The sequence below is a fragment of the Xenopus tropicalis genome, chromosome 8, assembly GCF_000004195.4.
Source record: "Xenopus tropicalis strain Nigerian chromosome 8, UCB_Xtro_10.0, whole genome shotgun sequence".
Taxonomy (NCBI): Eukaryota; Metazoa; Chordata; class Amphibia; order Anura; family Pipidae; genus Xenopus; species Xenopus tropicalis.
The window spans coordinates 36,319,342-36,336,610 of NC_030684.2; the positions used below are offsets into that span (position 1 = coordinate 36,319,342).

The 17,269-nt window shown below is 42.7% G+C and overlaps 1 protein-coding gene and 1 long non-coding RNA gene across 2 annotated transcripts; both read left to right on the forward strand.

The window, feature by feature from the left end:
• The first annotated feature begins 9,854 nt into the window (after positions 1–9,854).
• LOC116406553 lies at positions 9,855–13,287 on the forward strand. The gene is made up of 3 exons (XR_004219560.1): positions 9,855–9,928; positions 10,675–10,737; positions 13,164–13,287. It is a non-coding gene; the product is annotated as an uncharacterized LOC116406553 (long non-coding RNA).
• Positions 13,288–14,174: 887 nt separating this feature from the next.
• LOC116406539 (protein kinase C delta type-like) lies at positions 14,175–15,520 on the forward strand. Its single transcript, XM_031890660.1, has 3 exons — positions 14,175–14,469; positions 14,878–15,006; positions 15,332–15,520. The coding sequence occupies exons 1-3, from the start codon at positions 14,284–14,286 to the stop codon at positions 15,458–15,460; spliced, it is 444 nt and encodes a 147-aa protein (XP_031746520.1). The 5' UTR covers positions 14,175–14,283; the 3' UTR covers positions 15,461–15,520.
• The last annotated feature ends 1,749 nt before the right edge of the window (positions 15,521–17,269 follow it).

Here is a 17,269-nt window from a genome sequence, read left to right on the forward strand (position 1 = left end):
ATGTATATGGAAAAGGACTATTCGAAAAACACCTGTTCTACAAAGGATACAAAAATATTGGCATAGCTGGGGGCCACATTGCTACCCATGCTTGTGCCTTGTTTCTGCAAATAAAAATTCTTATGGAACTGAAAATAGTTCTTTGTAAGAACAAAACGTAACAGTTCGACCAGAAAAAGTACTTTACATGTGCCATAACCATATTGGAACAGAGCCTCTTTAACATACATAATCCCCTCTGTGTGTGGTATGCAAGTGTATAATGATTGTATATTGACTGTACATAAAAATGTGCATGTTTCAATATCAGACATATCATTCAACTTATTAAGGAAATCTGTAGTATCCTTCAGGCAACATTTTATATCATTAACCAATGGCTGCAAATACTGATCTACAAACTCACTTAAAGTGAAAGTTGCAGTAAAGCATTAGTACAGGAAACTATGGGAAGTCCTGGTGGGCTCTGTAGATCTTTATGAATCTTAGGTAGCAAATACAATACGGGTGTCATTGGAAAGTCCATGATAAGATAATCTTTTGAGTCCTTATCAATGACCCCTTGAGTATACAAGTCATAGATAAATGCATCAATCTCCGTCTTAAAGTGTGTAGTGGGATCACTATTTCATTTTATGTAGTGTTCTGTGACCAAAAGTTGCTTATGTGCTTCCTTTAGGTAATATTCCTTGTCCAGAAAACAATAGCACCCCCATTAACCACTTTTTAAATAATAATATGTAAATTATTTTTAAGTTGTGTTAAGGCTTTTTATGTTCATCCTTGGATAAGTTAAATTGTTTCTTATCAGAAGTTTTCCAGTTAAAGGAGGTGATATCATGCATTACAAGTTTTTCAAAGACATTTAAAGACTCACTCCATACGTCAGGGTTATAGTATGGGTTCCTCTTTTTAAGCTTAGGAGTCTCTGCTGGAATTCCCTTTTGATCCTTGAACTGCATTTTTATTTTTAAGGAACGAACAAACTTATGGAACTCAGTTTTATACTGAAGAAGACTCCCTTTGTAAAAAAAAGGTACGAAACTCAATCCCTTATTAATCAGCCATATCTGCATAACTGAGAGAGGAAAAAAGGATATATTTACCAAAAGGTTGTTGTCTTCACGGGATGTAAGCTGCTTTATTTCCACTTTTGTGAGCCTGTGACCTTCCTTGTCTGTGGTGGCTTGGTCAGGGTTAAAACTGCGTCCCTCTCTATGTGTCTTTCCCGGCGCTGGGGCTGCTGTGTTGGAATAGAAGTAGCGCTCCCTGGGCCTCCGCCTAAATAAACCCCTTCTGCCTAATCGACTTTGCTGTCTGTGGACTGGGAGATGACGTCACTGCTCAGCCTGACATCCTAAATCTGCCCCTTAATGCACCCTTCTATTTTTTAAAATACTTAGTACTATACACGTATAGGATCCATTATCCGGACATTATCCAAAAAGCTCAGAGTTACGGAAGGTCATCTCCCTTAAACAATTGAAATTTCTAAGACTTATTTGTTTTTTCTCTATAATAATAAAACAGTGCCTTGTACTTGATCCCAACTAATCATATTTGAGGCAAAACAATCCTATCGGGTTTATTTAATAAACAATAAATGATTTTTTCCCATATTAATACAGCAGTTGGCACAGGTTCATATTCATCCCCAAGTATAAGAAGGTGCTCCCATCTCGTAACAAATATATAAACCTATTAGAAGAGGACAGAGAGACTTGAGGCACACTAATGTTAGACAAAATGAAAAAAAAGTATTTTTTATTTGTACAATGAACATATTAGATGCTGAAAACAAGAAATATTGTTTTTATAAAAATATGCCTTTTTTAATTTGATGTCAACAACATATTCAAAAAAGTTGGGTGCTGGGCATGTTTCCCCCAGCTCTTATTTTAATAACACTCTTATTTGGGAAATGAGAAGACCAATTGCTGCAGGTTTGAAAGTGAAATGTTGTCCCATTCTTGCCAGGATTTTAGCTGCTTAAATGTGAATGAGTGACAGGTTGTGACTGGAGACAGGCCAATTTAGCACTTTGACTCTCTATGGAGAGATCCAGTTGTATCACATGAAGAATCGGGTTTGTCATTGTTTTGCTGACATAAGCACTGCCTTAACAAAAAGACGCAGATACGGATTGGGTGTGGGTCCTATAATGGAAACACTGTGGCTTAGGGTTGGTGCAGGTTAAGGTTTCAAGGGTTAGGTCAGGTATAGTTTAAGTTTTCCCTGACCCGCACATCACTAGTGCCTTCCTACCCATTTCATTTGCACTAATGCACCCCCATACCATCATGGATGTTGGCTTTTGAACTGCCGGATGGTCCAGGAGGATGTTGTGCCATGATTTCCAAAAAAAGGAATTTCATATATTGATTTGTCAGACAGTGTTTTCCATCACCTCAGTCCATCTAAAATAGGCTTGGGCCCAGAGAAGGCGGCAGTGTTTCTGGATCATGTTTATATATGGTTTCTTCTGCATTTGTGGATGCAGTGATGTACTGTGCTTATGGACAATGGTTTTCAGAAGTATTCCTGAGCCCATGCAGTGATTTCTACTACAGAGGACCTGAAGGTCACTGCAGTACAATCTTGGCTTTCATCCTTGTCCCTGATTCTCTGAATTTGTTAGTAAGTACTGTTGGTAATGGAATCCCCAAATTCTTTGCAATTTAATATTGAGGAGTTATTCTTATTGCAATATTTGCCCACACAGCGTGTCACATAGGGGCACATTTACTAAACAATTTTCAGACTAGCTTTTTTCTAACTTATAGAACATTTCGGAATTTATGTGAAAAGTTTGTTAAAATTCCATAAAATAACCATTGTTAATGGTTTTCGTTAAATTTCCACGAAAAACACGTACTTTGCGCAAAGAATATGAACATTTCAGAATTCGTTAATGCTTCGGTTACACTTTCATCAGGACTATATTTTCGTCAGGTTTGATCTATCGAGTACCTATTGAAGGCTTCCAGCTAGACATGGAAGGCATCAAAGCCAGAAAGGTTTTCGTGGCATAACAAACTTTTCGGCTTGAAAATGTCATAACATGACCACAATTGCGATATTTTCGTACGAAAGATAAAAGCATTAACAGAACTTCAGAAATTATTGTGGTTAGTCTGAATTTTTTCATATCGTCTTTTAAGCCCAGAAAAAAATTGGATTTTAATAAATGTGCCCCATAGTGTTGTACCCCTCCCCATCTTTACTTCTGAGAGAACCAGCCTCTTTGGAATCCGCTCTTTTTAGCACTACACTGACTTTTCTTACCCTTGTCCAAACTTTTTTGCTGACATCAAATTCAAAACAAAGCACATATTTCTCAGTTTAAACATTCGATACGGAGTCTTTGCACTGTCTGCAGTTAAATATAGGGTAATGATTTGCTCTGATTTTTAAAGAGAATCATCATCTGTCTAGATTTGAGGGCTCATTAATGAATACAACCACATTGGTTCATTATAGGTGTTTGTGTCCATCCTTACACTTTCATATAGTTATGCTAAGCACCATTGTGTCCACCCTGCAGCGGGTGGCATTAATAGGTGCAGAGAGGTGTACAGACCTGCAGCATTTCCGAGGGCTTGACTCCCCATTGGGGCTGTAGTTATGCTGGAACATTGGGTGAATTATTCTTCGTTGTGCAAAGTTTTAAAATGAAGCCCATGGTGTTGGGATGGCCAATATCAAGTGAAACAAATGGCAACAAGCTATGTATTTAGCAAAGGAGGAGGCAATAAGCAGTTTGTTGAGTATCTGGAGATGAGTTCAGAGATATAGGGTGGGGCAGAGTTACGGACTGCTCTAAATGTTAGGGTCATTACTCTACTTCAGTCTCCAGAATATTCCCACTAGTCGAGTGGGCAGGGTATTGCTGGTATGTATACTCTCCTTAACACTTTATTACTGGTAACCTCCACGTGGGAACACAGAAAATTTAACAAAACTTGCAAAACAACTTACCAACAAGGCCAAGGACTCCCTACGCAAGGCTCGTACAGGGGCAGTACAGGAAGTAAGAAAATGCAAGAAGGGAGTGTCAGAAGACATAGTAAAACTGTTGGAAAAGCAGGTAATATAACAATATTATTGGTAGCCATTTGATCGGCTGTTTATATACAAATTACGTTGCATCTACAGTTGTTTTCTTCTGTGAAATCATGTCTAAAGCCTACAGGAAAATGGTTTCTTTGTGTAGGGTTTATATTTGTTTGTTATTAAGTATATAGTAAAGTACAAAAATACTACCTTTGTGCACAAACATGTCAGGGTTTATTTACTGCTGTGTTGCAGCTCTCTGCACTGAGATCCAGACCAACAATTAGGTGCAGCTCATCCCTGTTCTTCCCGCCTGCCTTAGGGGTCCTGACCTAAGCCGGTGCTCCTGTTAGGAGAAAACTGCACCGGACGGGGTATATTCAAGCGAGCCATCCTTCTTTTGTTCTGGTCTTCGTACATGCGCAGCAGAGTAAAAAGTCGACTTTAACAAGAAAGCTGTCTTTTTTTCTCAACTGCACTTGCGTCGGCCCCGGGATTCTGCAGAAAGAAGATTCAGAAGGAAGAGGAATGCTCACTGGCATATACCCCTGGGCCGTGCAGTTTAATACTAACAGGAGCACCGGCCGGGGTATCAGGTATGTACCAGTGATGTAGCCTTCTCTTTTCCTTTAAGGGCTCTGGCACACGGGGAGATTAGTCGCCCGCGACAAATCTCCCTTGTCACGGGCGACTAATCTCCCCGAACTACCATCCCACTGGCGAACATGTAAGTCACCGGTTTGGCAAATCGCTGAAAATGCCTCGCGAGGCAACTTCGGCAATTTGCCGAAATCGACTGCGCAGCGTGTACCATCCCACCGGTGACTTACATGTTCGCCGGTGGGATGGTAGTTCGGGGAGATTAGTCACCCGTGACAAGGGAGATTTGTCGCGGGCGACTAATCTCCCCGTGTGCCAGAGCCCTAAAGCCTCCAAAGCACACAATTTAATTAGGTGTATATCATTTGTACACTTTAATCAGTGATTTGCTCTGTAAAGCTCTTTGATAAACTTACTGCACTGTACTGTATATCAATTATAACATATTTAATAACAAATACCCCTATGTTTTCTAGATACAACAAATGGGAGATGACAACTGAACTCGACAAACAGCTGGCCACCAAGACAAAAGAACTTTTGGCTAAAGATATTTACACTGTTGTTGCTTAACATGACTGATTGGAAGAATTTAAATGTAAGCACTTGTAAGCTATGCTATTTTGCAATAAAAATATGTTTCATAGTGAAACATCTCAGTTCCCAGGACTCATTTATTACATAGTAAAATCGTACATTTGCCAAAAGCTTTCATTCAGTTCATATGCACAGTACAGGTATGGGAGAAATACACAAAAAAATTCGGAATTACAGAAAGGCCATTTTAATCAAATAATTCACGTTATTAAAAAAAATAATTTCCTTTTTCTCTGTAGTAATAAAAACACTACTTTGTACTTAACTAAATAATCCTTACTGAAGGCCAAACAGTCCTCCAGGGTTTTACTTAGTGTTTCAATAATTTATTAGTAGACTTAAAGTATAGAGATCCAAATTATGGAAAGACCCCTTATCTGGAAAACCCCTAGTCCCGAGTATTATAGATAACAAGTCCCACACCTGTACAGGGTTTGATACATTATTCTGTATTTTTGTATTTGCCTGATAGTAGTTAGGTGTTAATGTTGGTGCAGCAGATACAGGGGGATGTTATTGTGTGATGGAAAACTCGCTTCTTTGAGAGTATAAATAAACATGAATATGCTGGGGTTTTATAAATGTGGGATAATAATAATTACAACTTCATGACAAATTATTTTACCTGTGTTTTAAAACTTCAAAAGATACAGTATGTGCCTACCATTGTCTCCCATACACTGCACATTTCCCGTGCAAGAGAGTAAGAAGGGACGTGAGCAGAGAAGGGAACACAGGGCACTTGGATCACTGGAGCTCTTGCTATCGGAGAGACCTACAGCGATCAAAGTGCCCTTTGTGCCATTGCAGTTAACAGTTTTTTGCCAACCTATAGAACAAAGTTATCCCACAAACTCTATAGTTCTTTCCTCTGCCATAGCATTCTCTTAATGAGTCTTTATCTGATATACAATTACATTGTGTACTACTACATTTACTGTCCTAGTGATACAAAAAGTTGATTCTAGAGTAAATAAGCATTGCCATATGTTACAAGCTCCTTTATGTTCCTTAAGCAAGAAAAATTAAATGGAATTTCACTTTGTTTCTGCGCAGTGCTACTGCTTCCAGGAGGCAAGGCGGGAGTATCTTGCCATAGCTTCTAGTTTATTATAGATCAGAATATTTATTTTTTTAACCAGAAATGTGTCTTTTTTTAGCCTTGAGATTGCAATTGTACTCTCTACACTATGGGGCACATTTACTAAGGGGTGAAATTCAACTCAGGAAGCTTTGCCACATTTTGTGCAACTACGTCAAGCGGCAGTTCGTGAGGATTATGCTTATTCACTAAAACGCTGAACTTAGTGAAAGTGGGCAATTAATTTTCTACATGTCCACAGAACCAAAAGGAAGATTTACTCTCTTGTTACAGTTCAACAGCAAAGTTAATAAGCTATTTCTAACAAATTGCAAAGCAGGGGTTACATTTCTGAGTGCATTAATACCTGGACTAACAGTATAGATATGTTAATGGATTTAATGAACCACAAACAATTAACAGGTTAAGATAATATTATTTATTTATAATTATTTGAGCATTTAAAAAAGAAAAATCTTTGTGGGAGGGGCAGTCAGCATGTGTGAATTGTCTTTTTGGAAAATTTAATAAATGTGCCCCTATGTATCCTTGAGCTTTAGGTTAGAACATGGTGTTCCATATTCTTATTCTATTGTGCCAAGGGTACAGTAGACCTTGGACAGTTTACATTCGTGTCTTCTAGGCTGTCCCTCAGTTAAATGTTCTCATACAGTCTTTGTATCGGCCTTCACTGGTAAGAAAACAAGACATGTACATGGTATGCAGATCAACAAATGACATAGTGGGTTCAATATATGACACAGGTTTTATAACACAGGTTTTAAACCATATAAATAGGTGTTAGAATCTATTAAATATTTTTAAAACCAGACTGATAGTAACCCTACATAATCCAGTCGCCACACTGCCTTTCATTGTCTAATTGAACACAACTTTAAAAAGGTATAAAGTTGATGTGCCAATTAGTGTAGGGCTTGTAATCTCACACTAAATGGTGTCTTAGGGAAATCGCATTTGGTCTTCAGTGGATCTACCAGCATGACTGCATGTTAGGGTTACCCTTTATGTGCAGCGTTGGTGAAATAGCCATTGGAAATTACCCAGTCCAGTTAAGCAAGCTATACATACAGGGATTTTTTCCCAGTTTGATTGATGTGCAAATCCATAGGTTAACTTTTCTGCTAAGTTTTCTGGATCAGTACGGTCTGCCATCCACTTGTGTGGCCATATTGCTTTAATATTCAGCAGATTATCACATGGAATGATCTGACAAGCACATCTTACCTTGGCTCAAATGCAGCCAGATTTAGTCTTTACTTATTGACCCCATGCAGCTGACAATAGGCACCAAGGGGCATCTTCTTCTAGTTAATGTTTTGATGGAAAATTCTTAATAAAGTTTATACATTTTTAATTGTTCTTATAAGAAAAGCCCCACTAAAAGGTTTAAGATGAAAGACGTATTTGATAGTGTCCATTTAAATGGGGTCAAGTGGATATTTCACCAAGTTAGTATAGCATATTGTCTTGTACAGTGACAGTTGGGTTTTGGCAGTTGGAAATGTGTCACTCTAGACAGAGTAGCTTCAGAGACTGAAGTGCTGCCAAGCGTCTCCCTAGAGAGAAGCAAGATTTTTGTGAATTTTTGAGTTTTTTTGAGATCATTTTATCTCATATGGATAGAGGATCTCAGCAGGAGAAAGGAGAGAGGACTCCTGTAAGTGAAAAGGAGGAATTTGCCAGAAGTCCTCATATCAACCTGGAGAAGAGGAAAAGAGAAGTTGATGAGGACAGCAGCGAGACAGAATCTAGCGCTAAAAGATTAAGAATTGGGCAGAACATCAGAACAGAGGAAGATATCGGCCAAATAAAGAGCCAATCTGTGATAGAGGAAGACAAAAGCAAGAAAAGAGAGAGAAGCTGCAGCAATGATGGGGAACCAGCAGAAGGTAAGGAGAAGCAGGCTGAACATAAAATAACTGTAACAATTGTCTAGTAAATATTCCATTGTAGGCTTTAAAAGTACCAGACAGACATTGGTGATATGTAATTAAGTATCAACTCATTGCAAATCCTTGGAAATTCAGTATAAAGCTAATAAAGTAATATTAATTCTAGGTAAAGGCCGGAAAGTTAAGATATCCAGTGTATCTCAGCAATATGGTATATTAATCAAATTTCTCTTTCCCAGAGGAAGAACAGGATCTGAAAAAACCACGTGTTGAAGCTGAAAGACCCAATCCTTGTGTCATTTCCAACTACAGTTTCCACATGGAACTTGGGGCTGGATCTTTCGGCAAGGTAAGTGATCAGCTTCCCAGGGTTGCTATTTTATTTTGGCCTGTTTTTTTGCAAGGACAAGATCCCAGCTACTGTAACCCCTTGTTTTGTGTTAGCTTCCTATATGTACAGTAAAGCCTTGTTTGATTTCATGGGGCTCATTTACTAAGTACAAAAAAGTGGCGCAGGCCTACACTGTAGGCACAGGTTTTGGTCTCCAGAGCAGCTCTGTATTCATGAGGGGTAGGTTGGGTGTGTACATGGGTAGCCTCTATTCGGCCCCCCAACTTGCACCAATAGCAGGTGTACGATGCTTCCTTGTGTCTGACAGCAATGGGCTCTTGTGTCTGATTCATGGTATTTCAATTGCTACTCGCATTACTACTGCCAATCACTTATTGCTTTCCATTCCAATGAACTTTTCAGGGATAACCCATTTTCAAGTGCTCCCCAAAACATTTCCTGGATCTCATTGCATTTTTACAAATATTGCACACTACTGCAATACCTTCTTATAGTGATCATATGAATCCGTGCACAACTTACTCAGCATGATACAACCAGTCAAATTTAGAATATCATGGAGCATTATGGTAATTAAATGCAAGTCAAATTTCCCTTACAATTCTGAAAAATGACAACAGTGCCATACGGCTACGACAAATACAGATGTGTGTAGGACCTTAATTATGTCAGAAGCATTTGATCAGTGTGTCCAATTAGACCTTCTTATCACTTCTCTCTTCCTTCTGCCTTTCTCAGGTAATGTTGGCATCATTACCCAACACAAAGAAACATGTTGCTTTGAAGATCATTAAGAAAGACGACCGTTATGATCAGAAGCGGATAAAGGCAGAAGCTCAAACACTCAAGATCACCGGAGAGTGTCCCTTTCTCTGCAAGGGGCTTGCAGCCTTTCAATCACAGGTACAATATAGTGCCAATGTTACTATGCCTTTATTTAACTTTGTTTAGTGGGACATACCTTATTCTGCTACTATAGCCAATTACACTTGTACGTGTGTCCCAGCCCAGCAAACCCCTGTGCATGTATGACACACCGGACTAGTTAATAGTGCTCATGGCTGAAATTGCTTTGGCTAAAGGCAGGTGAGCAAGTCATTTTTTATGCAGTAATGGGGTGCTGCTACTTCTATACTTATGGCGCTGTTGTTCATCCAACAGTGAGACTGAATAGAATGATGATCTTACAGGACTCAACATTACTCATTTTTATGCTCTTTTCATTTATCTATGTAACCAGCTGCATGCCTATCTGGTAATGGAGTGTGAGAGCAAGACCAGCCTTTGGGATCTGATACACAGTAAGGAGAAACTCGGGATGGAGACGGTAATGTAAGTAACATACAAACTGCAATAGAGGGATATGGTTCAGAGACAGATATCAGCCAGGTTACAGTTACACAAGGCTGAAAGGGGCATTAAGTTCACCCTTTGGGTCCAGCAGAATAGCATGCAAATCCAGATTAAACTTCCTCTACCACTGTATTAATTAAATACTAATATAGGAGTCAATATGGAGAGCATGATTCAGTGCAGTCTGCAAAGGACTGTGGAGCTTATTTAACAATACTGGGCATTTCGCCAGTTGGCTGCTATGGGTTAAATAAACTGGGCAGAATTTGTCTGATAAATAAGACCCTGGATGTGTGTTATTCAATAGCAGAGATACACAACCCCATCCAGTTAGTGTTTGGGCCCCTTCAACTTTACTAAATCCAGACAGGTGTCTACGACAAGGCCCCTGTACAGTTGCAGAAATGGTGCCCCTGTCCATTATATTATCCTCTTTGCAAAATTTGGAATAGAGGGAATACAAATGGTTTTTGTACCACAAACAGGGACTTTGGACTGGTAAAAACATTTTTATAAAATAAAAAAGTAATGCTGTCAGTTTAGAAAGGAACTTGTCATCAGATAGTGTCTGTTACAATTCTGTCTAGAGTTTAGAGTTGGCCACACGTACCCAGATTTTATCAGGTCATCTGGGTATGTGTATCACCTTGGGGGGGTCTTTAATAAATGAACCATTGCAGTAAAGGTAAATATAATGGTTAATACATATGTTCCTATTTTTACAGCTTTTTTTCAGCAGAACTGGTAGTAGGCCTCCAGTTCCTTCACAGCAGAGGGATTGTACATCGGTAAGTAATATTGCTCTATCTCTGCTCTGACCCCAGAGTAAGTAAATCCCGCTGTGTGTCTGCTTCCCCCTGCACTGTATAAAATAGTGATATGTTAGTCTTGTGCCCCTTTATTCACATCCCCCTACAGCTGCATAAAATAAAACATAACACACATTGGATGCAAACTGCTCTGGTACATTATCTACAGCAATAATGGTTGAGCTAACATGAACAAATGCATAAGAACATTTACTTAAATAAGTCACTTATATCCAGAGAGATGCTAAATCATAGTGAAGGAAAGACTAAAATGTGGGTTGCAAGATCTTGGCTAATGTAAATATTCCTTATTGGGGAGTCATAATGCACTTGTGTAATGGAAAGCATCATAGTAGTGAAGGGGTTGTTGGTATCACTTCATACCATATAAACAGACACACACATACACATTTCTGTCCCTTTACATCTAATTCCAGTGGCATAACTCCCATACAGCAGAATCTGTGACTGCCGGTAGGCCCATAGGAGAGGAGGGGAACCTGAATGGTTGTGGGGTTTGCTGTATGGTGCCACTGCTCCTTGCCGTTTGCCCCTTCACCAAAAAGAAATCAAAGTGTGAGACAATGGGCACGCCGGGAGGGGGTGGTGTGGCAGAAGGTTGGGAACAAATGAGCAATGGTTTTCTCCTATACAATGCTTACTGTACATTAACATGAAAGTTCTGTCTGTTCTGTATTCAGAAGTGGCTTATTTTCATTCTGTAAAATCCTTAAGTGTCTGTGAGCAAAATTTAGTGCCAGGGCTGCCATTAGGGGCAATTTTATCCAATGAAACATGCCCCCTTTCTTAATGCTTCTTGTTCATGCCAGCTTTGGCCTGTTTTTAAACAAGTGTTGAATCAAGAGAGCCCTGCTTATAATATTCTAGTACCGTATATACTCGAGTATAAGCCGAGATTTTCAGCACAAAAAATGTGCTTAAAAAGTGAACCTCGGCTTATACTCGCGCTCATACTCGCATATATACGGTAGATGGGAAATGTGAGCGTTGCGCGCAACGACCTAACGTGCGCACGGCTTCTTGACAGCAGCGGCTGTATCGGCGCGCATCAGCATGGCATCATATGCGCGGCTTTATTGAAAATGGGCTTCTCACAGGTATGAGCATCGCCAGGGCACCGATGCAACGTGCATCGGTGGCGGCATCATACATGGCGGCATCTTATGTGGCGCTTCATGGGGAAGGGGGATAAATGCATATTGCGGCCATTAGCTGTGTGTAACGGTGCGCTGTTGTGTGTAGCAGCTAAAATTGTTTGTGTATTGTGAAAGGCGGCACAGAGAGGAAAGGATGGGGGGGCTCAGTGTCACGTCCCCCCCCTCTTCTCTATACACACAGCATGAGCCTGGAAATATGTTCAATATTTCAAAACAGGAATTGTCCCTGTGTCACAGTGAGCAGTGCTAATAATGGATGAGGCATATATCTAATGAACAGGTTGGAGTGGCACAGAAAGCAGTAGGTGTGTGGCACTGTGGCCTTTGAAGTGGGAGACCCAGGCTGGAGATTGTGTACTAGATGCTGCCAAGCACTTTCTCACACAACCCAAAGTAAATTTTAAAGAAATACTGTCATGATTTTTATGGTATACTTTTAGTTCTAAATTACACTGTTTACATAGCAAATAAAATTGTGTTCTTGAACCAACAAATGTATTTTTTGGTTGTAATATTGGTGTATAGGCGCCATCTCAGTGCATTGTGTCTGTGTCTGAGCTTTCAGAAGGAGCTGGCGCTACACATTAGAACTGCTTTCAGCTAACCTATTGTTTCTCCTACTCCCATGTAACTGGAGGAGTCCCAAGCCGGACTTGGATTTCTTACTATTGAGTGCTATTCTGATACCTATTGGGAGCTGCTTTATTGATGCTTTCACATTGTTCTGCTAATTGACTGCTGGGAGGGGGGTGATATCACTTCAACTTGCAGTAGCGGCTGCATTTCCCTCGGCTTATACTCGAGTCAATAAGTTTTTCCATTTTTTTAAGGTAAAATTAGGTACCTCGGCTTATATTCGGATCGGCTTATACTCGAGTATATACGGTATATCGATTAAGGTGTGCTACACGGTGGAGAAACAGCTTATTGTAGCCCCAGGTGTGCGCTGAACTCTCTGCCCGGGTAAACAATATCAATAGTGAAAACAGCAGCACTCCGGTTATTTTGAAAATAGTGACTTTTACTAAAGTGCAAAAAGCAACGTTTTGGGCTTCAATCCAGCCCTTTATCAAGCCTGGCTTGAGTGCTGCTGTTTTCACTATTGTATATAATATTCTCTTACTCCTCATTTTGTGTTGCCTTTCCTCTTCCTGTACTGCCTTCCCTCTCACCCTTTACTTTCCTACCCTATATTAGATAACAATATTAGTAACCATTGTCTTCCAGGGATTTAAAGCCTGATAATATTTTAATAAGCAAAGATGGCCACATCAAGATCGTGGATTTTGGACTGGTAGCAGAGGACGTTTCCAAGGGAATGAAGCTGAAGGCCGTCGTTGGAAACTTTAAATGCCGGGCTCCAGAGGTGAGAAATTCAGTTCTTACACAGTTACTAATGGGAATAGTGAGATGTGCCCTGACCTACCCCAGAGAGCCACCAAAGCAACTTACAGCCACAGGGTTGTATGTAGGAGGCCAATATGAGCAATAAATGGTTTTATTGACATTTGCCTTGCAGTGTATATGGGTATATGGTATACATTTTATAGATATTATATTCATAACTGTATAGTTCTACTAATTATATGCAAAGCTGCGTTATAAGTGTAGCCACTAAATTGCTAAAGTGCAGTGCCCAATAGCCTCCAATTAGTCAATTTCTTACCTCGTTATGGTCATAACACTGACAATATTATCCCACAATATAACCCCCCCACAGCAACATAATTCTATACCTACTCTATAGAAGGAAGCCTGCGGGCAGGGACCTTATTGCCCAATGTAATAATATGTTTGTAAACTATGGACCCTTACGTACAGCGCTGCAGAAAGTGTTGGCACTTTATAAATAATTGTACTAATGATAATCAACCGCTCATTCTGATCTAATACAAGTAGAAAATGAATGCAAAATCCTGTGTGATTGCTATTGGCAACTGCACCTGTTCAAGTTAGTGCCTTTTGTTAGTGCCTATCACTGGGCATACGGAGTGGATTTTGGGCTTATACTATTCAAGTGGTATTGGCATTTTCTCTGCCAGTGTAACATTATCCTTAGAATAAATGCACAATGGGAGGATTTCAACCAGGGGAAATTGTCTGAAAGTGCACTCACTGTATGCTACTGAGCTAACTGGGATATGCCTAAGCACTAGCACTTCAGCCTAAAAAATGTGCACTAGGCTGCTTTATGGCATATCCCAACTAAAATGCGCAATGTGGATAACATCAAGACTGCTGTTCACAGCCATGAATCTAGAGATGGCGTGGAAATGGTTAATTGTAAGATGAAGTAGGAACATGTTCCAATTTAGTAAATGATTTGCTCTTGCTTTTCTAGCTGTTTATGAGGGATCCATACGATGCAGGAGTTGACTGGTGGGCGTTCGGGATCATCCTGTGCCTGATGGCTACTGGTCAATTACCATTCGATGATCTATCTGGCATGAACTATCTGGCATATTTAGTGACCAGTACCAAGCCCCGCTATGCAAAAGGGCTTAGCAGAGACGCCAGGAGACTCCTGAACGAGGTGGGTATAAGCACAGATACAGCGATGTTTATAGGAAAGCCAAAATATTCTTGTTATGGGGCAGTCAGAGTGGAAACTGGAGTGAATGTTTATTTGCTGTCTTGGATATTGATGGCCCCACAGCAAGGTAACTGTAAGGCTGTAGCTTTATTCCCTGACCAAATGCAAAAGAGCAAACATGACTTATGTCTCCATTGATTTTGGGTTAGCCAACACATAATGGGTTAAACAGCCCAAATGTTTATTTTTAAAAATAAAATATGCTTTAATAGAACATTAATTGTTTTTAAAGCAGTATCAAACAGTATAGTACATAGGAGAGAATTAACCCTTTTGTGGGCCTTTGTGATGTACTGCCATGTATGTTGTCTGATTTCCCTAATATGCAACTGTTGTCTGGGCCTTTAGCTGCTAGAGAAGGATCCGGAGAAGCGTCTCGGCACAACAGGAGACATTAGGAGTCACCCCTTCTTCAGATCCATCAAGTGGGCAGAACTGGAGAGCCTGAAGGTGCCTTCGCCTTTTAAGCCGGAAGGAGTAAGTACAAGACTGCAGCTCCCGCTCCTACAGATCCCAAACTCCCAGAGCCTTTACTCTCTGTCCCTTACCCTAAGGCTTTAATTACTACATTACTGCCATTCAGTAGTTAGAACAAGGCATACTCCGTGGGAGTCTATCCTACAGCTTTTATAGGGGGCAGCTAATGTTTTCCCAAGCTGCAATATTCTGTAAGCCAAATTCAGTTTTCCCTTTATATTTACATTCAGGAAATGCAGCTGCTAAATAATGTAAGATCCCATATAAACAGATGTTATTATACAAGAAACAGATAAATGTATTTTATTCTTTCTCTATCCTGCAGTTTTCACCAGAGGAGTTGAAGGCAACATATACAGGGCCACTGCCATTCTTGGAGAACCCCAAGAGCGAAGTTCCACCTGATGATCCAATGGTTCTCCAGGAATTCTCATACGTGAACTCCAGCTGGTAAGCTTAAACATCTGCCCACAACATCGGGCCCCTTACTCAGGCCCACAACATCGGGCCCCTTCATCAGCCCCCCAACATCGGCCCCTTTTTCAGGCCCCCAACATCGGGCCCCTTACTCAGGCCCCCAACATCGGGCCCCTTCATCAGCCCCCCAACATCGGCCCCTTTCTCAGGCCCCCAACATCTGGCCCCTCCTCAGGCCCCCAACATCGGGGCCCCTTCATCAGCCCCCCAACATCGGGCCCCTTCATCAGCCCCCCAACATCGGGCCCCTTCCTCAGGCCCACAACATTGGCTCATTTCTCAGGCCCCCAACATCGGACCCTTTCTCAGGCCCACAACATCGGGCCCCTTCCTCAGGCCCCCAACATCGGGTCCCTTCATCAGCCACCCAACATCGGGCCCCTTCCTCAGGCCCACACCATCTGGCCCCTTCCCCAGGCCCACAACATTGGCCCCTTTCTCAGGCCCACAACATCGGCCCCTTTCTCAGGCCCACAACATCGGGCCCTTTCCGCAGGCCCCCAACATCGAGCCCCTTCATCAGCCCCCCAACATCGGGCCCCTTCCTCAGGCCCACGCCATCGGGCCCCTTCCACAGGCCCACAACATCGGGCCCCTTCCCCAGGCCCACAACATCGGGCCCCTTCCTCAGGCCCACAACATCGGGCCTCTTCCTCAGGCCCCCAACATCGGGCCCCTTCATCAGCCCCCCAAAATCGGGCCCCTTCCTCATGCCCCCAACATCGGGCCCCTTCCTCATGCCCCCAACATCGGGCCCCTTCCTCAGGCCCCCAACATCGGTCCCTTCCTCAGGCCCCCAACATCGGGCCCCTTCCTCAGGCCCCCAACATCGGCCCCTTCCTCAGGCCCACAACATCGGCCCCTTCCTCAGGCCCACAACATTGGGGGCCTGAGGAAGGGGCCCGATGTTGGGGGCCTGAGGAAGGGACCGATGTTGGGGGCCTGAGGAAGGGGCCCGATGTTGGGGGCCTGAGGAAGGGACCGATGTTGGGGGCCTGAGGAAGGGGCCCGATGTTGGGGGCATGAGGAAGGGGCCCGATGTTGGGGGCATGAGGAAGGGGCCCGATTTTGGGGGGCTGATGAAGGGGCCCGATGTTGGGGGCCTGAGGAAGAGGCCCGATGTTGTGGGCCTGAGGAAGGGGCCCGATGTTGTGGGCCTGGGGAAGGGGCCCTATGTTGTGGGCCTGGGGAAGGGGCCCGATGGTGTGGACCTGAGGAAGGGGCCCGATGTTGGGGGGCTGATGAAGGGGCGCGATGTTGGGGGCCTGCGGAAAGGGCCCGATGTTGTGGGCCTGAGAAAGGGGCCGATGTTGTGGGCCTGAGAAAGGGGCCAATGTTGTGGGCCTGGGGAAGGGGCCAGATGGTGTGGGCCTGAGGAAGGGGCCCGATGTTGGGTGGCTGATGAAGGGGCCCGATGTTGTGGGCCTGAGGAAGGGGCCCGATGTTGTGGGCCTGAGAAAGGGTCCGATGTTGGGGGCCTGAGAAATGAGCCAATGTTGTGGGCCTGAGGAAGGGGCCCGATGTTGGGGGGCTGATGAAGGGGCCCGATGTTGGGGGCCTGAGGAGCGGACAGATGTTGGGGGCCTGAGAAAGGGGCCCCTTCCTCAGGCCCTTCCTCAGGGGCATTGGGCCCCTTCCTCAGGCCCACAACATCGGGCCCCTTCTAAGGCCCCCAACATCGGCCCCTTCTAAGGCCCCCAACATCGGGCCTTTTCCTAAGCCCCAAACATCGGGCCCCCTCCTCAGGCCCCCAACATCGGCCCCTTCCTCAGGCCCAAAACATCGG

Bases quoted from the DNA above. Each gene is read 5' to 3' on its own strand.
- LOC116406539 (XM_031890660.1), top strand. From the start codon at position 14,284: ATGAGGGATCCATACGATGCAGGAGTTGACTGGTGGGCGTTCGGGATC. The intron at 14,470-14,877 runs GTGGGTATAAGC...CTGGGCCTTTAG, and splicing joins CCAGGAGACTCCTGAACGAG to CTGCTAGAGAAGGATCCGGA. The intron at 15,007-15,331 runs GTAAGTACAAGA...TCTATCCTGCAG, and splicing joins CGCCTTTTAAGCCGGAAGGA to TTTTCACCAGAGGAGTTGAA.